The sequence below is a fragment of the Lepisosteus oculatus genome, chromosome 25 (assembly GCF_040954835.1).
Source record: "Lepisosteus oculatus isolate fLepOcu1 chromosome 25, fLepOcu1.hap2, whole genome shotgun sequence".
NCBI lineage: Eukaryota > Metazoa > Chordata > Actinopteri > Semionotiformes > Lepisosteidae > Lepisosteus > Lepisosteus oculatus.
This window is the reverse complement of record NC_090720.1, coordinates 4610041-4635613: the sequence shown is the minus strand read 5'-3', so window position 1 is coordinate 4635613 and position 25573 is coordinate 4610041. Positions and strand designations below refer to the sequence as shown.

Sequence of the window (25573 nt, the reverse complement as noted above, 5' to 3'; positions counted from 1 at the left end):
CTGTAATATCAGAGTGCAAAGACATTTAAAATATTTCACAAAATTCAGAGCATAACTAATCATACATCTTGAAAACATAGTGATTTAAGCTGTTAATACAATTTCCAGCAAATTAAATGTTGATGTCTGAAATTGCAGATCCACTGCCAGTATGGGGAGTCCTGGCTCGAATGTGCTATGTGGTTTATGTGCTTAAGGGATGCATTTCTCAGCAAGGCTCCATGCCAATATTTACACAAAAGGAGTCTGTTTATGAAGAGGGAGCTGCAGGGAGCTGGGTTTCACTAGGATTAGGATTTTTAGGAATTTATGGAAGATCTGTCTTTTATGTTTTCAGAAACAAATCATTTATGTTATTTATTATGTTATTATTTATAATCCAGTTTCACTTCATATAGCTAACTGAATACTGTACCAATTGGAGAGAAAATAGAACTATGCACTACACTGAAATATTACAAGGAATGAAAAAGAAATCTGGTCACTTTTATATATTAATCTCATATCTATGACACAACCAGTTCTTCCATTGACCAATGAGGGGGCAGGAGTTCCACCCTGGACACAGTACTGTGACAATTATTAAACATCTATACATCTTTAGGTAGATTAAAATAAACTACAAGGGATGTAGAGATGTAATCAACATCTGACTAGAAGTCCACAAATGAATATGCACATTTTGTTTTCCTTTTCTAGTATGCAATCGCGATAGACAATACAAATCATCTAACAGGTTTGATGGTTTCTTGATTTTTACAGGACTGCAACAATCACTGCAAGTCTCGAGAGAAGCACCATCACACCACCAGTTAGATCCAAAGTCCATACTTTTCTGTCACACATGACCACGTCACCCTTCCTCTGTCTAATGTAACATCTTCTGGGCAAAGCTGCGTTTGTGCCAGGCAGTGAAAACCTATTCAAGAAGAAAAGGTTATTTTTAAAGCACAGTTAAAGATTTCTAATACAGATCTTACTGAATTGCGCAGCATAATTTTAGAAGATGTTCCACCACTGCTCTTACCTCAGTTAACAAGGCTCTGTTCTGCTGCACCAAAAATGCAACAGAAACTCTTGTCTGTATCCTCCTTTTCCTCCACATTTTCCAAGCCTTCCCCAGCAGGCTCTGTTCATACTAGAAAGCAGAGGCACCAATTTAAGTGCTAGTTTTCACATTCTGGACCACTCTGATGATTTTACTTTTCATGCTTAGACATGCTTCGATGTGTTTGTTATTGAATTGGGGTACTGAATTTAGTCAGACACGAGCTTCAACACCCTTGTTGAATGTCATACAAAATGCCCCTAAATCTGGGATATAACTGGATTCCAGGAAGTCTGGGAACCTTGAATACAGGCATGGTAGGAGTCTGTAATACGCTACACTTTTTGATATTATAAAAAACAAGATCGATAAAAATTAAGAATCTGCCCCATGGAGTAAAGCAGGCAAAGTCTATAGAATTGCAGTTGTTCAGAATGCAACAATATTAAAAAAAACACTGTTAAGAATCTAAAAATGCCTTTATTTGTCAAATGTGAGTTACCATTTTTCAGCTTTACTGTTACATACTATGATCAGACTTTGCTACACAAAGTATACTCTGTTTTGAGGGTGGGAGGTTTATGAATCTTTAGCAAAATGGGACCTATATTACAACACTCCAAAGAGTATGAATTTTCATTGTGCTAAAGCTTAGTAATGGTGATTTAGTGGTGGTGTGCATAACCCATAGCCTTCGTACTCCTCACCATGCTCCTGGTGAACAGGATGGCTGCAGTCTCGCTCTTCCACTGATCCCACAGGAGAGCTGTGCGTCTTCTCTGCAGGCGCCTGTGAAACTTCTGCAGGAGAGCTCCTGAGTGCCACCTCTTCCAGTACTTCTCACTAATGAAACAGGAGGTCAAATTTATGCATAACCCCAGAGGTTTCATGGTGCTGCACAGAAGAACACTGAGAGGGCACAAAAGCTTTTAGTTTTCAGTGTTGTGTTATGAAAATAAATTGACTTATGCCATTAATCTGGAAAGTCCCGTGCTAATTAAAAAAAACAAACATATATGCGTATCAATGCATGTGTGCCATTAAATGTCCACATTTATAAATTAAATGACAGTTAAAGTAATGTACTACACTCACGTGAAGGCCCAAAGACTTCAATATTCAATGCAATGTTAAGAAGTTGGTTAACTTTGAGCTGTAGTATGCATTGCCCTGGACAGTAAATGATTAACAATGATTGTAACCAACCAATAGTCATTTATATTCTAGAAGCATGTTTGCTTTAGCCTTTTATGAATCAAATCCAAAAACAAAAACACAGAAAGCCTGGCATCAACAGGGAGTGTTGTGAAATACAAACAACAGTGAGTGTTAGTGCAGATGTTGGAAAGACCCTGGTCCTGAATATTCCATGAGATGAAAGCCATGTCAACACTGATTGGGACTAATGTCACTCTAAAGGGATTTTGATAACACTTTAGGGGATGTAAACTGCAATTAAAATTATTTGTATCATGTAATTGATTAACATGGAATTGTGTTAATAATCGTTGTAAATGATTTACTAATAATAATGTTTATTAAAAAAAGCTAGTTTTCTAAATATGTTTTATTAGTTAACTCTACTACTGATTGCCAAGAACTGTTTGATAGGAAAAGGGTAGATTGTAAATAAAGAAATTTAATATCAGGAATATTTTTCTAATAGTTTTGTTTAACTGGCTTTTTGTTTTTCCACATGTTAATAACTTTCTGGATGATTAAAAAGTGCATAAAGGGATGAATATTCAAAAATCCCTTTACAGCTGCATCAACCCTACTCTGCCAGCCAATACTGAATAACGATGCGCATTTTTAATAAAAATGAAAATATTAATTTGTGATTCCTCACAATTCAGCCATACCAGAGTCTCATATGGTACCAATCTTCGGTCAGCGTTGTATTCAAGATAATTCTGTCTCTGCATTTTTTTGCAACCTGCCATCTCCATCTAGAGTAGTACTTCTCAGAGAAGTGCATAGTGTGACATTTTAAAGGTCAAAAAGAAAGAACATGTGAAACAGGGAGATCATTCACTTCGCAAACATTTTTATCACGTTGGAGAATGCTGAGTACTGTTGCTTTTACCTACGTACAGATATAATCAAAAAGAGATTAAAATGAGCCAATAGTGCTGGTATTTCAGTTGGCACTTCTTTTGAACAAATGCTTTAAAAAAACTAGAGAAATGCTATACAAAGGTCCTCTGTTTGTGAATATTGTAAGTGCACGTTTGTAGGTTGAAATGCTGAGTGGGGCACAGGTATAGTTATCTGTTACCCTTGACAAGGTCAGTCATTCGGTTTATTCCACTAAGTGCCATTCTTAAAAGTGCTTCAGTGCTGTCACAGAGTAAGTCCCTTTTCATTTAAAATCACAAATATCTGTCTCGTATTGTCTTTAAGACATTCTTCCTTGGGGGATACCTATTTTACATATATATTAATTTATCATTTAAATATATGCTTTGAATATGCTCATTATCTAAATCGACGTCAGTGGCATGACGTTCCTAGTTATGCACTGAGAATTCAAATGTAACGATGTGCTTCTGGTGCAAAATGCTAAAAGTCCTTCCCAACATGAGAACAGTACAATGTCCAGGTGACACATTTTCTCAACCTTTTAATACTACAGTCATTAGTGTCGATCTTTAGTGTTTGTATTTCATGACTAAAAAAGCTGGAAAGGGACCTGATTCACACGCATACATTTGAAAATCATACTCTTTTAGGGACCTCCCTTTGATTCTTTCGATTTTTATTGACTACATACCCCACTCCACGTGGGTTTAAAACTGACCCACAACAAACATTTATAACACTTTCCAGTTCAAAAGAAGATTACATTTTAATTTTAAAAAATGTAGGAATATTCCCTACAAATTGCCTGTTTGTCAGGAGTTAATATCTGTATTGAAACATTTTGTTACATTTCATCTCCAAATTGCTAGCAAAACATGCCCATACATGCACACAAAATCTCAAATTCTTTGCAGTGAAGACGTTACCTGAAGCAGAACAATCCTGTTGTGAAGCCTGTGTGCCTGCTGCACTCTGGTGGCTAGTTTCCAGTGATGTATCACAGCTGCTTTCAAAGAATTCTCTTCTTTGGTTAGGCTCCATTCCAAAGATCTTTGTCTTTGCTGAACCTCTCTGAATTGTGCATGCCACTGTGCCAAAAATGAAGTCTTGCTGCGTGTCAGGTTGGTTTGAGTCACTTCATGCCAAATCTTTAACACTCTATAGAAGAGAAATTAACAAGTTATTTGATCAATGTGTCTCTTTTTGTAACATATGCACATATGTAACATATATTATTAGAAGTTTAATAAACATTTGGCACTTTTCCATCTCATCCTCAGAACATTTTGTTCTTCTGGTGGTTAGCATTCAATCAAAGAAACTAATCATACCGGCAACAGATGTAATTAATAGATACGTGATAAATTCACTGCCCTCTACTGGTAGAGGAGACATTGTATAGTATTGCATACTATATCCACATAAAACCAGAGGGTTTCCTTCATGAATAAATAAGCCTCTTTATAAAACAGAAACTTTAACTTCATTTTCACATATATCTGACAGTTTAAAAGGAAAAGTGCCAGACTTGTTCTGTTTATCTCTTGCATTGACTTTGGGTGTAGACGCCTCTGCCTTTTACGGAGAGCTGGTATGCTGACACCCAGGATCTAAACCAACTGGCCAAACCACATCTCTGTGCCAGGCCAGAGAAGGTGTCAGCGCCTCCTGTTACCCTGCCCTGCCCTCCTGGGTGAGCTGAAGCCACTTCCTGCCGACGATCCAAGCCTGCCTTTGCTTCTCCTGCTGGCAGGCCAGGGCTTGCCTCCAGCGCAGAAGTGTGCGTCGAGACAGCCTTCCTCTGTAGTGAGTATCTGCATGATTGAGAAGCATGATCCGCCTCCAGTGAAGAGCAGCTCGCTCAACCAGACTGTGAATCCTCTCGCGTCTCTGCTGGGAGTGAGCTTGTTTGTTGCCACAGTGCTCCTTCCACAGCACGAAAGCCATCCGCGTGTCTCTCTCAGCTTTGACAACCAGAAACATGTTTAGATCGTACCGCAGGTGTTCCTCGTGGACCACAGCCATGCGCCATTGTTGTAAACATCTAAAACAATACATAGACACCAGTGACCCCTTTGACTGTAGGGAAGAGCATCCCCCTCATTTCATGTTTAGGGTTAGGCCCCACTACTTATTTCTATTACTCCATCGTTGTCTTGAAAGTTATCTGCACAAAAAAACAACACACCTCTTCTTTACAGATCGTTGGTAGCAGATCTTGGCATTCTGCAGGTTCTCTGACCTCTGTGCCCAGATTAACAGTGCTCTCTTCTTCAGAGTCCTCTGCATATTGTGCAAAAATGCGGACAGAAGGTTTCGGATTTGGCACTTATCTGTTCAAAACATACAACAAAAAAAGGCACTATTACACACATTTTAAATGCTGGCTGGGTTCATTGGTATATCTGAATTATTCATGTGAGCCTGTGTGTCCTAAACTTCTGGGATTGGCACTGGGTTGCTGTTACCTTTACTATACTTTACTTTGCAGTAATGGATGGATGCACATATTTTATCTGCCTCATATAACTGAGCCTGTAAAAGTAATGTTTTAAAGTAGATTTACTTGTACAATCAGGGCTTCACTGTTGTAAAGCTAGTGTGAAAATACTTTTATGAGTCTGTAAGGATGAAAAGCCTGTTTTTTCTGGCTTCTGTGTGACCAGTACTTCACTGAAACAGTTGTAATTTTACTCACAGCAGATGAGATAACTTGACCAATGTTTCTATAGGTGTAAAAATGATTATCTTTAATGTAATGTTTATGCTATTTGATTTACATCATACATTAGCATTACAATCTGCCTAGTAGAGACATTGAATTAACAACAAATTCCATACTTTCAGTGATTGTATACAACACCACTGATGTGCTGTAGACACGCTGGTGTGATTCTTAGAATTCCCTCTTGTGATTATGATTGATCACATCTAAATGATAAAGGGGGAAAAGGTCTTTGTATAAGAAAGAAATATTTAGGCCCATCTAGCCCATTTGGCAGTGAGTAGCTAATTGATCCAATGATCTTTTCCAGCCATTTCTTAGAAAAAAGCCAGGGTATCGACTTGGGTAACATAGATGGGTAGCTTGTTCCATATTCCCACAGTCCTTTGTGTAAAGAAATGTCTCCCGTTCTCAGTTAAAAAACGTTCCCACTTTTGTCTGCTGGTTTGTGTTTCACTGTTCGCTCAGAAGAGATCCAATGGGTTGACTCTGTCAATGCCTTTGAGGATTGTAAACACTTGTATCAGTTCCCTTCTTGATCTTCTCCTTTCAAGAACAAGAACACTTGTGAGACCGCGGCGCACACAATAAGAGCATTCACGGCGAGACTCACGGTGTGTAAGTGAATGCCAGTGGAGCAGAGTCTGCCTGATGTGCTGCACACATCTGTCAGCAATCCTCTTCTCTGCTTCCAGGTGCTGTGCCAGGCAGACTCTCCACCTAGCGAAGTGGAGGCGACAGCAGCGCAGCCTGCTTGTTTGTGCTGCCAGAGCCCTCCTCTCCCTGTCCCGCTGCACCCAGCTCTCCCAGGCAACAAACACTCTGCCACACAGGGGATCATACTTCACAGTATTGAGGGGAGGCGAAGCACAGCGAGAGGGGAAATCATATGCTACTTTCATTAAGACCTCAAAGCTAGTCTAGGGCCGGCCATCCCAGATTAAACCAAAATGGCACACTGGCAGCTCATGAAAATGTGCATTTATTACCTTTCTCCTGACAATTGAGTTACTTTCAGTGCAACTTCAAGAAATGCAACTGGTGTTAATCTTTGTTTCAGGAGAAAATGTTGTTTTTATATGTTAAAGTAAAACAAGACGCACGTGTGGTCAAAAAGAGTGTCGGCAAGAATGCAAATGTGTATGGCTGTTGCTTTTCTAATATTTTTGTCTTTACCATTTAAACACATCTACATTTCAATCAGTGATATATTACAACATCTTACAGGTACATGGGGGAAAAAAGGAACACATTATACGTATTGTTAATTCACATCAATGTAATAGTGAAACATAAGGAAAGAACCTAATGAGATTAGACTCAATGAGAGTTAGGGTTACATGACTTTCTTTCTGAGTAATACGGTGCAGAGCTCATCTCCTATTGTCAGGGGTACCTGGGAATGATCCCTGACATTGATCATTTAAAGAAGTCAAGCTAACTGACCCTGAATATATTTGGGAAGTTAGCTGAAACACCACACAGAATGGAGCCAAAGGCCAGAACTGAAGCCAAAGAACTGTGTGGCAACAGTGCTAGCAATCATATCACCATGCTTTCCACAACTGGACTGTAAAATGAAAAGAAATGGTAGAAAGATATAAAATTTGAAAATGGGCACCGTGCTCCAGGTTGGTGTGACATTAGCAATTTACTTTTCAAGGGTGAATGCAAGTATTTACCTTGTTAAGAGAGCATGTCTATAGTAGACTAACACTCTGCAGGACTGCCGTACATGTGCAGCCCACAGAGTGAAGCTCTGATGCACCCTCTGTCTTTCCACTGTCTTCTGAAACCACAGAGCTTTTCTCTCCTGCTGGACAAGATCCTCAGCATCACCATTGATGACCTTCAGTTTCCTCTTAATCAGAAAAAAAGCACACAAAGACTGGTTTGGTTGTGTGGAAAGGAACACATTACAAACATTTCTACAGTATTTTTCAAATGACAAATATTACAACCTTGTCAACATGGTACACTGACACTTAGATAGATAACAAAAAGAAATGATGGCTGGTATATAACTATTTCATTCCTAGCAATTGATCCAAATACAAACATACAAAGAACTTCGTAGAAACACCTTTCCATATTTGGATAATGCCATTTCTCTTTCACTACCTTTCTCTGCCAACTTGTGAAGCTCAGAGTTAAAAGGTGTGATTTGTGAAACTGAACTGCTTTCTTCTGTAGAAGACATTTTCTCCTCTGTTGAAACACCAATCTCTTCCAAAGGTCCAGACTTCTGCTCAGTAGCCCCGTCTCCTGAAAAGATGAATGGATATGCTAAAAATCAAATGTAGTCATGGTGATCATTCCTTTAATATATTACTGGGTTAAAATAAACGGAATAACAAAAAGTTGTATCATGTTGTGACTGAGTACAACTAACACACAACAATATTGAATACCTAATCTGTTCCTAGAATAAACAGAACTGAAACTGAAAGAAAAAAAAATTGTACCCAGCAGTTTTTAGCATTGATCTGTTTTACTGTCTCACACTTCCAGGTATCAAAAACACTGCTCTTTACCGACTGGCTCCTGTAACCTTTAAAGTAGCCAGTCAGAATATTTATTTCTCTGCGCATTGAAACGTAAAGCCTCCACTGAAGGAAGGCCATGCTGACGGACTGGTGCATGATTCTGTTGACTGCAAAGCGAACCAAAGCCTGCAAAGAGGGAAACATTGAATTACAAAGCACAGATTATCATCAAATTGAAATCCCTAAACTCTTACTGATACACTGCATACAGTGGCAATACTGTCATTTAAAAATACTGAATAATGTCCATTAGAAATAAAGTTCTCATTTTTGCAGCAATCAAAAGCTACATACTGTATGTATGTGGCTCTAGCTTTTATATTAAATGTTTGATTAAATATTGACTATAATGAAGACTACAAAGGAAGGCAATTAAAACATTCAGAATCGCGAAAGCCGCTGATCACACCAGTCCAATAGACTTCTTAATCAAAATACAGAGCTGCTAACTAAGGGGAAAACTGAGAACAAGAGGCACTTTCTTACACAAACCTGTGGGGTCTGGAACAAGATAGTCCGCCATGCTGTGGAAGTTAAAATCTTGTCTTCTTTAAAGAAATACTGTAGATCTTTAGATCAATTACTACCAACATCAAAAGCAAGATGTGCCTAATGGGCCCAAACCTTTCTTATATTCTTCTGAGATATTGCCGATAATAAGAACAAATCTCCCATTCTGACTTATTCGCCTCCAATGCAAATTCTACAGTATGTTTCCAGCACCACATTTTCTTCATTGCTCAGAGAGAAGAATATTTCTGAAAAGTTAATGTTTTGTCCAGGTATTTTCCAATTGTGATAAGTTAAAGTACATTACTGGGAACCACAGTCTTTTCTTCTAGTTCTCTAAGGTTATACTCCATTGAAAATTGTATCTCCTTTCCTCCCAACTCCTAACTTGTATCTCCTAACTTCAAGGAACTCAGTTGTGATAATGACCCTTAATTTGGCAGATCCTAGCAGACGTATTATGGTGAATTATCCAGAAATAATGACACAGCCAAGATAAAAGACATAAATACCTTTAATCTTTTAGGCCCTTTCAGCATCACTGTACTGTGCTCCCAATGGGGAAGTGTACAGATGTCTACAGTTTGGTCCAAATTGTCTGTAGTTGTCATTCTGTGAAGGCAGTGATCATCAGAACAAAACAGCACAGTACACATTTCAGACAGCTTTCTGTGAACAGTTGAACAGCCAGGTACAGCACTCCGGGAGCACGGCGTGTAACCTCATTATGTGCAGACTTGCTCTATTAAGGGACAATTATGTTTTAAATGATTGTAATATGACAAGAAAAGTCTGTGATGTTTGACACCAGGTGTGCTTAATCAGTATGTCAGACAGCACACCAAGGCCAAAATGTCAATATTTGTAGCTGTGACATTTATTGGATTTCAAAGTAAGCCCAATCCCACTCTGCTTGTCAATCAACTGAACCAGTTCTCACTTGGCAGTCTAAATTAGTACCATAGAACCCACTTATGTGGGCTGAGATGTAGACAGATGATAAGTATAGGTGATTGTGGACTTGTGAGCTTCCTTCTGAACCAGAATTTCCAAACCTATTGTATGTCTGAGTATACTGGTAGGGAAGACCATGTTGTTGGAGATGCGGTACTTTGAATGAGACATTAAACTGTGGTCCTGACTCCTTGCTTATTAAAGATCCCATGGTGCAATCTGTAAGATCAATGTATTTTCTAAATTCCACAATGAGCTGGTACAATATGGCCACTTGATGTGGTGGCTGCTGGTGCATAAAGTCTGCCTTGTGTCACCTAGTGCTATATAATGCAAGGAATTATTGTTATAGCAGAGAAACGGGAGGTGCTAGTGAAGACTGACCCTGGTTTTAGCCTGCACGGTGATGAGGAGGTCTGTAAAGGGAGCTCTTGCTCGTGGGCACCCTTTGACCAGTCATTCAGCTCGGTCTTCTCACTCTTCATGTGTTCTACTGACATTAAACTGATGTGCAGACCTCTGTGCCCCTTTCTCCCCACAATGTCCAGGATGACCTTCAGTGTTGGAAATGAAAAGGAACGTTGCGTTTCCATTAAACCTCTCCTTGGCTGAAATGTACTCCTCAACAACTTCATCGGTCTCATCAAATCACACCATAACAATAAAATAAGAAGCATTTTTTAATTTCCTATACAGTTTCATACTTTGTTTAAACTATCCATCTCGTACACAATAAAAGTTATTGTAATTGTAAGTAAAAAGTAAACCAGTACTTGCCAAAGTGTTCATCATTAAGAGTGGGCCATTAGCTGAGCTCACACCCCAGCAACAGTGTGTACCTGCTGAAAGGAGCTGCAGGCTGTGTGCAGTGGAAATGAGGCAGGGGGAGAGTCCTCTGGGAGTGGACCTGGCGCCTGGAACTCCCGCAGCTCCACTGCAGAACTGAGCCTCCGCACTCCGTCATTCACAGCATGCTCTGCCACCCTGTGCAAGTGCTTGACTACATCTCTTAATCTCCTTTTCTCCACAGCTTCAGAAAATACTCTAAAAAACAAAAGTAACAAAAGAGTTTAGAAGAGTTATTCCATAGCAGGAGAGACTTGGTGTGAAAAATAGCATCCATTGTTGTATTTCTGAATGATTATTGCATACAGTGGAATTCCACTGTATAAAGAGGCAGATTTTTCAATGCATAGCGCAGATGCAGATTTGTTGTCCAAGGCCTACTACCTGGCCATCTGCAGTTTGTATTGCTCCTCTTTCCACTTCTGAAAGGCCCCCTGGAGTACCAAAGCTGCACACAGCTCATCAGCTCTGTGGTGACGATCCATCATTGCCGAAAAGGCATTGACTTGCTTCATTTGAAACCCTTAAGAAAATAACAAAAGCTTCACTAATCCTGACACCCATATCGACACTTACAATGAGAGCTTCGTACAATGCCCACACACATTTTAATGAAGTGATTATGTCAACAAAGCTGATAAACTTTTAGCTAAGTGGCATTTATTAACCAGTAGGTGGTGCTCTGCCCTCTGGACTGACATCCAAATCAATGCCCCATTATACTGAACAGGGACATTGCCCTGTAGGGGTTGGTGTCTTTTGGATGAAACATTAAACTGTGGTGCTGATCATTTAAGATCCTGTGAGATCCTCGTAAGAGTATTAACCACAACTTGGATAGAATTACATTTACATAATAATAATAGTACATTTAAGGTAAATTATCCTATATCTGAATCGTAAGAAAGCTGTCAAGGAACTAACATCTAAAGGTAAAATGAAATTGCTGCAAAATATGCTTCTTGTTACAGCTCTAAGAAAAAGAAATAGCTATAACTTCAAGGTTACACAGTTCCTATAAAGAAAACTAACTTTGAGACATAACTTTCAGAATAAAAAGGACTACCAATTAAATATCTGATGAACACTCTGGAGTATCCTGGCACCCTGATCTGGTCTCAGGGGTTTTGCTGTTTCAAGGGGAAAAGAAAGAGAACCTTTCCATTTATCTTTTGCTTGCCGCTGCCTTTCTTCAACTAAGTGGATGACAAACGTCTTCTGTAGACAGAACAGTGCCACGTCTTGCTTCCAGCGCTGGAAACACAGCTTCACCGTGTGCCTCTGAAGTTTAGCCCAGTAATAAACTGAGATTGATTTCTGATGAACAAGTTTTCTCCAAGCCTCCAAGCAACTGCAAGGAACCAGGAACACCAATATGCTTAAGTAAGCTTGAAGGAAAGAATTAAGGACCCTTAATGATTTTATAAAACTTATCTCCACTTTAGCTTTTAAAAGCCAATATTATTGCTTTAATAACTATATAGATTTAGAAAAATACATCCAACATTTATATTACATTATATTAGGTAAGCTTTTATTTTTATTGTAGTGGTTGTTTTTAAATGCAGTACTCTGAAACATTTCCAACATTATGTTTAAGTTTCATTTAAAATTTATCCCATCTATAATTTTTGTTTTGCAGATCATTGATCAACATAAAACATTCAGCAGGAGTCACACTGGAGCTAAGCTATTAGTATGGCTAATCGAAATGTCCATGCATATTGAAATTACAAGTTAATTTTGTTTGACTTTTCAATAGACAAGTATTGATTTCTGAGACAGTAAGGAAGCTCTCAGTTTATATGCCCAGAATTACCCATTAAGCACCGGACTTCCTCAAAGGCAAACAGCATTGGGACACAGAATGAGGCTGCAGAGATTAATTGTGAAATTAAGCTTGCAAACACACCACAGCAATTGTCTTTTTTGTGCTTTCTCACAGAACAGCTGCGCTCCTCTTCTTTGTAAACTGAACCTGTGCCAGGAGGCAAATGCAGCCTTCAGCTTTCTCTCATCCAGCAGATGGCGCACAATCATCACGCTGCTTCTCTCCAAATCGACAGAGGCCTTGAGTTCATGCCAAGTCCTGAAGGCAACTAAAAAGGCAGTTACATTTATCACATTTAACAGTTGACTGGACTTGGGTCTTTTATTATCCCTTAAAAAAGCAAATTAGGAGCTTGACAGCAGCAAGACTGAAGCCCAGAACATACCCATAATTTAGCACATAAGAGGAACAATTTTGCATAACAACTTTTTTTACAGTGATACTAAGGCTTTCTCCTTGTATGGATCACATATCACCCATGCTGGCTCGACTCCACCTACTTGCTTGTCTCCTTCTGTAAAGCACCTGTGTTGCTCTAGAGCACAGGCCCTCAAGCTTCTTCTTATGTGCAGCCTGTCGCCAACGCTGAGCTGCCATCCTGAAGAGCCATGAAATAAAGGACAGGGAATGGAAAAACACAGCTGAAGATCATCGTTATGAAGCTGTCAGATTCCTCTTTCCACTTGTCCTTCACTGAAGCAGGAAGATGCAATCTATGCAAAAATGTATGTGACAGGGCATTGTGCATAATGAGTTCTATTTCATAATCCGTCACATTTCCCTGTCACATATATATACATCAAGTGTTGTAGAACATAAGGATATGTCATTAATTGGAAATGTAAGTTTAAAGATTGTAAGACACCAGTGTTTGCAACTTTCACTCTCACACGTTAATAGTTTGAGCCATAAGTTTTGTGTGTTTGCACCAAACTAGTTTATAACAAAGGTCATGTCTGTGAACTAATTTCCTGTAAAATGTGCACAGTACTTTAACCTTTAAAGGCTTGTAGGGACTAGAACATCAGTAGAAAGCATGTGAACTCTGAATCACAGTTTCTGAATCAAAGTAATGTCAAAAGACATTAGATTGCAGATTTGAGGTTGACGCTGGCTAAAATTGATTTCCCAAAAAGCCAGATGTAAATTGTGTGCCACAAAATAATAATAATTATTTAATTATTAAAGAATCATTGTGTGCCATTAATCATTGCTGCTCAGCCAGATTCAAGGAGAACACACAATTCAACATGTGTGCACAGTGACTCGTCAAGACTTCTGAGCCCAATGGTCTGTATTATTGTACAACAACGAAAATTTAAGTTGAAAAACAATAAAAATGTATTAGTATTTTTTTAATCAAAGGACACCTGTCTACAGTGTCCTGTTCTTACTTTCTTCTGCAAAAAGAAAAATTCAGGCCACACGGGGTTAAATGTTACAGACCTGACTATTTCTTGTATTTTCTCCTGTTCACTTTGATAGACTCCTAGTCTGGATCTCCAATGATGAAAGCTTTGTTTCAGAAGGCAAGATCTCTGAAACTGGGAGGTCAGAAAACCTTTCTGCTGTCTCTCACACTTAATATATTGCACCTGCATACTCCAAGCTTTGAACACAGCAGATACTGTATGGTCCCTGTGGAGATAAGAATGATACTACAATGGAAAGTAAAATGTACAGATAGTATTTTTATTCTGAAAGATAGAGAAAGAAATCTAAAGAATTATAAGATGGCTAAAGTTTTTGCTAACTGCACAGGATTTTGTGCAATTTTACATTTTTTTTGCTCTGGGACTTGATCTGAAGGTTAAAGTGTTCTGAGCAACAGGGTTATTTAGTAAGGACCACTCATTCTCTAATTGCAACTTCTCATGCACATAATCTATGCGCCAGACTCCTTTTTTAGTTTTTAAAAACACTCCTATCATTCCAGTATACCCTTTCTGAAAAAATATTCTGTATTATTCTCTACTCTGTAATAAAGCACAGAGCACATAAACATGAATTTTTAATATGGGCTATTAAAATATCATTTAAGTTGGATTTACTGTATTAAGCACACAAATTACCTAAAACATTTTTTGGCAAGCCATGTTTTGTACACAGCTGTGCTCCAGGCCATAAAGACCTTCTTCTTCAGAGTGTGTTCCATACAAAAGAAGGCCTGCTCCTGTTGTCTTCTTGCATTCTTCTTTATCTTGAGCTGTCTCCAGATGGCCCAGTGCTTGCACAGCAGTGTCAAGCTATCAAGGAAGAGACAATAAATAAACCTTGCATAATGCCTCCTGCCAGAGACTGGAAAGAATGGTAACATAAAAACTTAACACTGTTTTCGCTTCTAAAAGTGAAGGACTGTTACAAATCACACCAATGTAACTTGTGGAAAGTCCCAGCTTAAACAGTTTTAAGACTTTCACGTACCGGTACATAATGTATGTAATATAGGGTGAAGGCTTAGAAAGCTGAAGCCATGCATTCTATACTGTTCCTAGCTGTGGTTGTGGAGGCACAGAATTAAAAGAAGGTCCTCATTACAATTAAGCAGACTTGGTTTTGTTAGCTTCAGTATGAGTAATCTGTAACACACGTCTTACATTTCACAATGGAGCATGTTACTGCAGGAGTCTTATCAATGCCATTTCAGTATTTGAACCCACCACCTGGCAGTATCAAGTCCAAAGCCCAAACCGGTAGACCAGACTCAGTAAGATGGGTACTGCTTCACAGAATGACAATGCTAACCCACATATATCTTTTCAATGAAATCAGGCTAGTGATTGGATTAGTGTTAGAAGATCTCTATTTGAAGGTGTTCTATATTTTCTATGTCTATTTTACAATGGCATTTGTCCCTTTAAAATGCAATTAGCTTATACCGCATCCTCACTAAATCCCTATTTAGCAATACATATTCATTGCCCTGTGAGTACAAGCATTATTTGTGATTATTAAACACTAAATGTGTCTGTCAGAGAGTATATTGTTGAAATGTTTAATTCAATAACAAGCAATAATAATAGGGTGAGCATACACATATGTCACTCAAACTGAGATCAGCTTCACCTGTAAACTCTGCATGAGAGATTGTTGAGCCAAAACATTCAAGCAGCTGTGTTGTGAAGTGAGCAGCATCGCACCTTGTTCTGTAATTAGTAGAGTTGTGGTGTGTATGTAGAAATGTGAACAATAACCAATCCAAGGCAGGTCTAAAGGGATGTCATGTAATAAAAATAAACTCAGAAAATGTGAAACACTATTAATACATGAACATTAGCACTCCATTTGTAGTGTAGAATCAAATATCCTAGTAAAGTTCCAAACCATAAGTCCCACTTAAGATGGAACTTTTTACTTGCACCGGGGTTCAGCAGGTATTTAAAAGGTATAAACAACCCCAATGCCTTGACATTTTAATTAATCAAAACAAGCAGAACTGAAAACAATTTAAAATAAGGTACTGCACTGCACTTTGCTTGAGAACTGACACTGAGCTCATTTAAAGTTGTCGAAACACATACTTATAGTGTATCTCAGCAGCCCTGGGTATGTGCAGGCATGTGATGTTCCTCCTCCGTGGGCAATAAGCAGATCTTAAAATGAGCTCATTACTGGGTCGAACAAGGCGTCTTCTTAAAGCCTCCACGTTCAAATCAATGTCAGGAGTGGTCTTTTTGAGAAAAATGTGTCTGCGTGCAAAAGCTTCTTTCCACTACAAAAGAAAAAAAAGGTTCTGTTAGATATAACAATTTTATAAATCAGAAGCATGACCTGCAATAACAAAATACAAATACAATAGTTTCTAAGCTATTTTGTTTAAATGATGTTAATTTGTTTTAAGCTGTATATTACAAACTACACTTGTGTGAGAAAGCCATTGCTGCAGCTGAAGCAGTAGCTAGTTCCAACTTCTTGTCCAATGAATTACACCTGAGAGGAAATGACATATTATTGTGATTTATTGCACATTGGCCTCCAGGCAAGAAACTTTTCCAATAAGTGCAAAAAGAATCTGCAGGGCAAAAATGGAACAAAACACCTTTTAACAAGATTTTTGGCATTCTTTTTTCTTAAAGTTCAGTAATAAAGGCTGGATTCTCTCATTTCATGTTGCTTTTCTTACTGGGATATAGTTTCAGAACACCGCACTGTCACACAATAGCTGTAATTTATGCTTCACTTCTTTAAGAGATAATGGTATAGAACTAGCACTGCATACTGACTGGTTGGCAATTCCGAAAATACATTTTTCATACTTTGAGATTCTGACATAATAACTCCCCGTAAAAGCTATCATATAGACCAATAGTAAACCACTGTATTTTATTGCACATATCATTGGCCTCCTATTTGATTAAACCGAGAATGCACTGTCACAGAATTCTAGGATGGGTAAAAACAATTCTCCTGGAAGAACAAGACATTATCACTGTTCCAGCAGCTCTTGTTCTAATCAAAATAATCAGACATTAACCACTTTTCCCACACTGATATCACGGCTCCCTTTGTGGACCATAATTCAAGGTGTACACCAGTTACTTCATTTTGTCAATCTGAAAGCAAGCAGTGCCATGCTACTCATGTTTGTCCAAGGGTTAAAACAGGAAGCAGAAACCTTCTGTTACTCACATGATTAAAGCACTGAGATAACATCCCAGCTCTCTTTCTTTTTGAAACGTTGTCATACTGCAAGTGTGGTACTTGGACAGCCCCTGCCAGCCCCTGCCAATGCAGCAGCTGTTTCTTGTGTTCAAGCCTTGCTGTAGCGTTCTGTCTCACACGTTGCACCCACGTCTCAAAACACTTGGCTAGAAGCTGGTGTCTGTACAGTGACAAGAATCCTCTAGGTGAGAGGAAATATTTGACCACTTTACTCAATGGTAAAAGGAGCACTTCCATTGACTTCTTTTTTAAACTGTTACATCCTTAAGCACAGATTTAAAGTTTGAGTCAAACATGATGTCCATCAGTAACATCCATCAGCTACTAAATAAGAAATGAAAATAATGGCAGTTAAGAAATTTAAACATTTTCATTTAATCAAAACTAATTTCACTTGTTGCTTTCAATCTGATATTTATTGTAGTCAGTTAGTCAAAAGAGACAAAGGATCCTGCTTTACCTTCCTTTTGCTGCCACAACAGGGCCACAGCTATATATCTTCACTGGATCAGAAGGCTGCTGGAAAATAGAACCAAGTTGTCAACATACCCTGCTTAGAAATATCATGTTACGCTCAACAATGTTGCCCTCTGACCTCCCGAACAAAACATCTACCTACCTTAGATAACTTGCTCCTATGACTTGCTGACAGGGGTTTTATTTCTGCAACACCTACACTCCTCTTGTAGTGCTTGGTTCCACCTCTGCTAGAACAAATGCTTTCTTTAAATCCATGCACGGGAAGAAATTGTGGAAACGAAGGCGGTTGTTCCTCTTCAGTAGAACACATATCAGCTACATTAACCCGACATTTGATTCTTTTATGTTTAGTGTGACTATTTTCTGTTGTAAAATCACAATTTCCAATACCCTGCAGGCAGCCTAACTGTTGATGATTTCTCTTTATACCTACTACCTTTGTGTCAGACTCACCAGTCACCTCCTGTATTAAGTTATAGCTTTCTTTAATTAGGTGAAGACTGTCCATCAGCGAATCACATTTGGAGACCTCAGTGTTGTCTGTTATGCTGTGTGCCCAAAATGAATATTTTTCCATCTCCACATTTATAAATGAACTTGAATCAGCGGTATCGAAAGTGCTCTGAAGTTGTATGGGATCTAAAGAAACCAGTTCCTTTCCTGTACTCTTAAAATGGCTGAAGCCTTGACAGACAGATGATGGATACCTTACTTCTTTTAGACCAAAGTTTTCAGCCGAGGTGAGCTCTCTTCTAAGCCCTGAACACAGAACTTTTGTGCCTCCTTTCTGACTTTTTGAGCTCTCCACTGCCACAGGTAGTGATTCTGCAATGGTAGCATGTGGGCAACTGGACAGCTCTGCAGAATCATCACCACAAAAATGTGAAGACATCTTGATATTCTCTGGGTAAAAGTGATGGCTTTCATGGACTTTCTTGTTTATGGATATAGTTTTACCTGACTTGGAAGCCAGTTTGCATGTGAAACAACTTCTTCCTCTTTGAACAAAATAACATGATATATTTTTTGGTGTGTTATGAAGTCCTTTATTCTCGGTTCCATCACCAGAATCACTAGAAGAAGAAAAAGCTGTACAGGAACTAGGTGGCTGTCGTTCTGCTGATTCAGATGCTAGCAAATCTTCACTTTTCCTAAGGTCCAGCATTGACATCTTCATGCTAGCAGAAGTCCAAGATGAATCAAGGACATTTTGAAATGTGGAAAAATGTTCAGATGCCAGTTTCTGACAGGCAGGACTGTAATCATTTAAATTACAAGGGTTCTCTGTTCCTCTATTAAAACATGGCTCTTCCTGACTTGAAAGCTCAGAACACTCTGGATTAAAAATGACATCACTAGTTAAAACAGAAGGCTTTTCATGAGCTTTGCAGATTTGAACATTGCTTTGAACCAGCATCTTATTTGCACGAAAAGCAGATTCTGTCACCAAATGCTGCAGGCTCATATCTTTCTGTTTCTCAGGCTTGAATGCATAATGCAGATCATCTTTGGTAACTGAGCTGTAAGTATTACTGCAGGCGGATGCATAGCCTTTGCAACTGAGATCACTGTTATCTCTGCTAAACCGAATTGGTTTCATACTGTGCACCAGGTCCTGATGAGTTGCTTTTCCAGGTCGGCTGCTTTTCATCATGTAATGGCTGTGAGTTGCTGGCCATTCCTCTTCATTGTTAAGATTCCTTTGTTTCAGGATCAAGTGCTTGCCAGTGCTCCCAGAGCTCAATCTACCTGCAGAATGGAGCAGGTTTGACTGCTGGTCTTGACAGGACATTGAAAGAACTCCCAATACCTCATTACCATCATCAGCAAGAAGGCCCAGGTTCCTCTGCACATTGAAGTTTCCTTGTGTTCTTCTTATCTGAGTCTTTGAAGGTTTCCCAGATGGTTTCTTCTGGGGATACTTTTCCATTTTGTGAAGGTGCTACAACACAGTCCCTGTCAGCAGAAATTTCTTTGTCGGTTCTGTACAATCTGTCAGACACCTATAATGAACAGCAAACTGTTAGTTATACCATATGCTATAGGAAATAGCACAATTCGTTTTCATCACATCAAGCTTGAAGTATGTCAAATTTACTACTGCTGCGCTGTAATTCAATTCAATCTGTGGCAGGAAAAACTTAGTAATATAAAATGTTTTATAAAAGAACTACAAAAATATATCTACAATATAACTACAATAATATATATCATAAACAGAAGTGTTACTTACAGTAATTACTTTCTTAATCAATTGTTAATGTACCAAACATTCCATTTTCATTTATTTAAATTATATATAAATTCGAGTGAATCAGGTTGAGCCGTCTTCAGACTTCCTTGAATTCAAACGTTTACACTGTTCAATACAACGTGTTTAGTGCAGTATGTGGGCAGTACTTACGCGTGATAAAAAACACACCTTTTTCACGAAAACAAAGGAAAGCGCTACAGAGTGAAAAATCCCAACGTCTAAAAGGAATCAAACGCTTTAAATTTTAACGCTACTCACCCTAAAACTGCTGCATGTTTTCGCACTTATTCAAAACCACAATAAGGTTTGACCTGTTTGCACTAGACGTCCCAATTGTATATCTCCCCATTGTTTTAAACCCGCTACTACAATATGTCCCCTACTGCGCACAGAGCTGGATTAGCGCAGCAACAGATTAGTGACGCTATGGCGTAAACAAATCGCCTCTCCGCCTCTGCATTGAGGGACGTACAACTTCCAATTCGAATAAGAAAAAAGAAAAAATCCACTTTATTTACATTTCAATTGATAAAATCTATGTATCCCGAATTTTTATCACCTACACTCGCTGACTTGTATGTATTAAAACAAACACGGGCAGAGGAGCATTTAAGAGTCTTATTCTCCCAAATGACTCAAATGAAAATACTTAATTTTGCCTCAAAGGGAGACAATTTAAACGGTGAACAGTGCAACATCAAAATAACACTGGTAAAACAAAATATGAACATTTAACCATATGAAAATGTACATAACACTTCGTATTAAGCCTATCTCATTTGCAACACAAACAAAACCTGTTAGCTTTTAGAATCAAGAGTTAAACCTTTTTAGCTGCAAAGACTGGTGAAACGAAAATGTGTTATTTCTTGAACGACAAATAAACATTAGAAGACTAAAACGTAGTTTTTTCAAACTGAATGTGGATAACATTCCTGAACAATATCCGTCTTCCTGGAAGAATAAGGACTTTTCACCTTTAATGAGTAGATGGTTAGTCTGTTACAGTATTTCTTTTCAAACCTGGCGCGGCTCCGATGACGAACCGCTGGCACAGGTGTTATAGCTGCGCATGCGTTCGCCTCATGACTGACGCATTTACCCGGCCCGGATTAAAAATTCGGGGTTAATTTAAATTTGGGTATACTGACTTTTTCAATCTCAACGTCGATCTGTTTGTCTTTAATATAGGGGGTTAGTAATTTCACCTGAACGCAAATGACTTGCTCTCTTAAAAAAAAACACCTAAAGTTAGGCCTTTTCTATTAAAGGCAGGACAAACAGATAAACCATTTAAAAAGTATATAAACATCCTATTATGATCAATGCACTAGTAGCTTTCTTCTTTTAGACAATTAAAAGCATGCAGCAAATCAAAATCAAAATGATAGAACAAAGCCATAGGTGACTGTTTTTATTTCTGTAACACGGACTGATACAATCCAGTTCTACACAATCCTCATTAAATTATCAAGCGAAATAAAACCATACACCTCCAAGGTTAATTAATATTTTCAGCAGAAAATAACAGTACTACCCTGTATTTTAAATGTTACAATGAGATACTATCACTGACAAATACATACACATTATAAAGTACACGCAGTGTCAGGACTAGATTGAAACTGCTGCTCTGAGGCTTGTACATGTATTGCCTTAAGGGACTCAATAGCAGAGGAAACCACAGAATGAAAGATCGAGACTCTGTGTTGAAGGTAGTAAAACAACATCTTTGCTCTTCTTCTATTTGTAGTTTCGCAGATAGACCAGCCTGTGTGGCTGGAATTTCTCACGGCACAAGGGGCACTCTGCCTGTAAAAAGAAGAATGAAAATATGTTTTTTAGAAGAAAAAAAAACAAAATAAATGCTTAGAATTTTCCCATAAAATACAAATCGGGAGAGATGAGGTGACCACCACCCTTCTGCAACCCTGAAGCAGGCTCCTCACGGTGCTGCTTCACCTTGGTATTGCACCACTCGGTGATGCACTCCCAGCAGAACAGGTGGCCGCAGGGGGTCGCGGTCGAGTGTCGCCGGTTCTCCAGGCACAAGATGCACAGGGAGCAGCGCGTTGCCGTAGTTTCCACAGACTGCGAACTAAAAAGAAAAAATGAGACTAACTGCCACCCATTTGGCTAGCACATCTCTCCAACCTGCAACATGCTTTCCAGAATCCACTAAACAAATTTCAAACCCACTTTCAATGAGAAACCTTCCAGCCTCCTCGACTTTCTCCTACCAACAGTGTCCTCACTGCATTTAAAACCTAAAACCGCAGGTATGTCTTTAGCCAAAGGGCTATGGGAATCTGGAACAAGCACCACAGCCACATTGCCAAAGCCAATGTCTTTCAAGATCCGGCTGGATAAGATCCTTGGTTCGGTTCAAGGGGAAGGATAGTCCCAATTTCTCAGAGCAGTAATTAAATCTCCGTCACAAAATAAATGCATGGACGCTTTAGAAAAAAACGTACAAATTTGGAATTAAGCACAAATTCATGAACTTTCTGAAAGTACTGTAAGACGCCATGTTGACACAAACTCGCATTTGAGTTCCCACAAACCGTGACGGGATGTGGTTCTTCCTGCTCACTAGTCTCCGTAATGAACAGTGTAACGTGATGGACGAGGGAATAAGTACAGGTTGTGCAGCAGACATTTCACCACAGAAATGTTCCAATGTGATTTGCGTGCAGAATTAACAAGTAGTATTTGTCGGAAAAATCCTTCTCAAAACTGAAAGCAGTATTTCTACTGGACTAAAAGAGATGTATTCACGAGCCTGCTGGTTAACAATGTCATAGGTCTGCACGCGTCACCAGAAGCTATGTTGCCACATTCTGAATCGCAGGACATGATGCTGCACATATCTGGAAATTTAGTCTATTTTGTAAATGTAAACTGGAGGTTTTACGAGTTACTGTGGACATTTTATTTTACTGCGGTTTGAAATGCACTGATCAATGCTGGTTAGATGGGCTACAGGGCCTCTTCCTGTTTGTAACCGTTACGAGCTTGAATTACCAAGACCATCACTCTTGGAAATGAAATACCTGGAGGAGGGGAGGTTTCGATGAAGTCTCCACTCCTGCCTGGCTCTCTGTCTCTGGCGGAAGTTGTTGAGCTGCAGGGCCAGAGTCAAAGCCAGCTGCAGCAGCGAGACAGCGCCCAGCAGTCTGTAACTGTTCCAGATGGCACGGTCACCTCCTGGCTGACCATGCACACGCAGCTGAAAAGCAAGCCGGAGGAGAACACTGAACAAAAAAAAAAGTTTTTGGAAAAAAAAGTGATAACGCTTATTTTCATCGAATTACATTTTCCATTAAAAAACTCCAAAACCCTCTGTGATAGGCCGGCCAGATTTTCTTTTATATGCCTTATATAAAACCAGAAGAAAAGAAACAACGTGTGGAGTGACAGAAGAAGGCTCCACAGCCGAAACGTTGTGTTTCTTTTCTTATCTTTTCAGTATGGAATAAACCTTTACTTGTTCCTTTGCAGCCTGAAGCAGCTCCCTACTTATATAAAAATAGGCCTATTTTGCAAAAAGGAGGGAAACAAGATGTCCAAAATGGAACTTGATTGCTCCTTGATCAACTTACGTAGCGGATGCCGGCTGCCCTCTTCCCAATATGATAAAAAGCTGCAGTGAGGTAGAATACAGCCACGTGCAGCCTGCGCAGGAATGTGATGCTCAGCTGGGAAACGAAGAGGATTTGCAGGCCAGTCTTCTTCTGGGGCTCCGTCAGGAGTCTCACGGCCCGGTGGATCCGCTCTCTGCAGTAGGAGACTGGGCTCCACCATCTGGAGGCCGTGGTGGGACTGCTAGGGCGTTCAGATCCCTCAGCCTGGAGCTCATGTTCCAGACAGACGAGGGCCTTGTCCACGAGATAAGGTACGACGACGTGGAGCAGGATCAGGGCACCCCGACGCGTACGAGAGGGCACCCTCCGCTTAGTGGGATCAACCTGGATTATGCTGACATACTCTTCTCCAAGGGTCTGATAACCTGTGGGGGAAACGGTCAGATCTCACAGCAGGCGAGATCAGTCAGGAGCGATACTCTGCAAAAAACCTTAGGTCGAAATGAAGTCTTCCTTACCTGCAAACGTTGTAAGGCAGTGGTATGCAAGATCCGAGAGAAGTTCTATTTCCTTTCTCCAGTCTAGCCACCTTTTAGACCCTGTGAAAAATCAAATGAATCCTTCACAACAGAAAATACGTTGCATGTCAAATAGCAACCTTCCATTGCTAAGATAAGTAGCCAAATCATAGCGTGGGAACATGAAATGTTTGACATAATCCGCCGCGGGAAAAAAAAAGAAAATGTGACGAAACAAGTCATAAAAATGTATGGATATTTAATATCTTCTTATTTAAATACGGACTCACCTGCAAAGGTTTGAAAGGCGTCATTGGCGTTATTTCTCAGACAGCTCTGGTAATACTCATCCTTTTGACTGGCACGAATCAGATGGGGTTGGTTTGCAGGCAACAAAGGCATGACGTTAACTCTTCAACAAGAAAAGAAACGAACAGCATCCTCAGTGTTGCCTACAAAAACGACTTATTATCAATATGGAGCAATACAGGCTCACGACATAAGCCGAATTACAGCGCCGATAAATGCATCCTTCTCGCTGTGGGAGATTAAAATCAGACACAACCGTAGCCGAGTCTCTCCTGATCCTAAAATATAAAAAAAAACTGAAAGAATAAAGAAATATATTTTACAAACTTACTCAACTCATCGCCAACCTACCTACTCCAGCCAACTCAAGGTCCATTGCGTTTACCTGCCTTTTCCTGTTCCTGTGCGATGCAAAAAACCCGGATGCACCAGAGAGAGAACAATTTAGAAGAACCAAAAGTTTGAGAAGAAAACCGTAGTAAATAAACACAGCGGCACCAAGTGGAGGTATGACGAAAATAATTAGCAAATTAGTATTTTTAAAATTAATTTCAGCCTCTGTGCATGCATTATTTTTTTTGTTGAATTCGATATCACAGTTCCACGGCTTCAGTCCGGGTCGGCAAAACCAACGACAATGTTTGTGAAATGAGACGTGAAAAAAATAACAAAAAACAATGGTGGGGATTATTTTTTATTAATAAGAGAAGGTGAAGGAAAAAGGAATGGCTAGCACCGGCTGTCTTCATAAACAATAAAAAGAAATGTTTTGTTTTTGTTATTCAAATTAATCGTTAAAATTACGATTCTCTAGAGAGCCAAATGTCTTTCACTGACGTCATCCCAAAGAGAGTGCTGCATTTTGCCTTGGCTAGCGATTCAGGCAAATTAGCATTGGATGCTAACCTAGTTTCAGAGTGTTTTACAGAAAAGCAATGTGGCAGGTTTAGAATGTACTGTCATTCAGTGACAGTGGCTCTTGCTGTTTGTACGTTTCTTTGGTCTGTGAGATGAACAGTTCTTTTTCGGGGATGCTGTGTAGGTTTCAACTGCTTATAAAGATTTGTACCTGCAGTCAGAAGTCACCTTGTGAAAGTGAAAGCTAGCTGGTATAGGAAAAAGGCTCTCTGGGGAAATAAGGTGCTGAAGTGGACGGAAACCTACAGTATTTTACTGCCAATACAACACAAGAATTCAATGAGATGAAAAAAATAATGAGGCAGC

The 25573-nt window shown here is 39.3% G+C and overlaps 2 protein-coding genes across 6 annotated transcripts; both read right to left on the bottom strand.

The window, feature by feature from the left end:
- Positions 1–465: 465 nt before the first annotated feature.
- LOC107075560 (uncharacterized) lies at positions 466–20732 on the bottom strand. 2 transcript variants are annotated; one of them, XM_069183876.1, is made up of 25 exons: positions 20197–20731; positions 17824–19687; positions 17665–17723; positions 17172–17385; positions 16064–16254; positions 14615–14788; positions 13989–14180; positions 13043–13140; positions 12624–12810; positions 11869–12062; positions 11096–11234; positions 10705–10909; positions 10250–10419; positions 9424–9523; positions 8321–8527; positions 7977–8120; positions 7538–7716; positions 6469–6677; positions 5319–5463; positions 5127–5174; positions 4057–4288; positions 2911–3008; positions 1756–1891; positions 1028–1138; positions 466–919 (listed from the first exon to the last, which is right to left on the bottom strand). In XM_069183876.1, exons 2-25 carry the CDS (start codon positions 19612–19614, stop codon positions 869–871), a joined length of 5274 nt encoding a protein of 1757 aa, XP_069039977.1. In that variant the 5' UTR covers positions 19615–19687; positions 20197–20731; the 3' UTR covers positions 466–868. The 2 variants fall into 2 exon arrangements, with proteins under 2 accessions (XP_069039977.1, XP_069039978.1); XM_069183877.1 differs by lacking the exons at positions 466–919; positions 1028–1138 and having other exon boundaries at positions 1802–1891; positions 2911–2997; positions 20197–20732.
- A 605-nt stretch (positions 20733–21337) lies between these two features.
- On the bottom strand, positions 21338–24770 carry pex10 (peroxisomal biogenesis factor 10). Of its 4 annotated transcripts, none has more exons than XM_006641970.3 (7): positions 24701–24770; positions 24331–24452; positions 24041–24121; positions 23541–23947; positions 22992–23167; positions 21901–22036; positions 21338–21750 (listed from the first exon to the last, which is right to left on the bottom strand). In XM_006641970.3, the coding sequence occupies exons 2-7, from the start codon at positions 24440–24442 to the stop codon at positions 21682–21684; spliced, it is 981 nt and encodes a 326-aa protein (XP_006642033.2). In that variant the 5' UTR covers positions 24443–24452; positions 24701–24770; the 3' UTR covers positions 21338–21681. The 4 variants fall into 4 exon arrangements, with proteins under 4 accessions (XP_006642033.2, XP_015192627.2, XP_015192628.2 ...); XM_015337141.2 differs by having other exon boundaries at positions 24681–24754; XM_015337142.2 differs by having other exon boundaries at positions 24331–24492; positions 24701–24740.
- Positions 24771–25573: the final 803 nt, after the last annotated feature.

What these genes read in the sequence shown, in the direction of transcription:
- pex10 (XM_006641970.3), bottom strand. Translation starts at nt 24,442, where the DNA reads ATGCCTTTGTTGCCTGCAAACCAACCCCATCTGATTCGTGCCAGTCAA. An exon ending in CGCCTTTCAAACCTTTGCAG is followed by an intron (nt 24,122 to 24,330) that starts GTGAGTCCGTAT and finishes GATTTTTCACAG; the next exon opens with GGTCTAAAAGGTGGCTAGAC. An exon ending in CGAAACCTCCCCTCCTCCAG is followed by an intron (nt 22,037 to 22,991) that starts GTATTTCATTTC and finishes TTTTCTTTTTAG; the next exon opens with TTCGCAGTCTGTGGAAACTA.
- LOC107075560 (XM_069183876.1), bottom strand. Translation starts at nt 19,614, where the DNA reads ATGGAAAAGTATCCCCAGAAGAAACCATCTGGGAAACCTTCAAAGACT. An exon ending in GCTGCTGAGATACACTATAA is followed by an intron (nt 14,789 to 16,063) that starts GTATGTGTTTCG and finishes CTTCCTTGATAG; the next exon opens with CTTGACACTGCTGTGCAAGC. An exon ending in AGCAAAAGATAAATGGAAAG is followed by an intron (nt 11,235 to 11,868) that starts GTTCTCTTTCTT and finishes TATTTTCTTAAG; the next exon opens with GGTTTCAAATGAAGCAAGTC.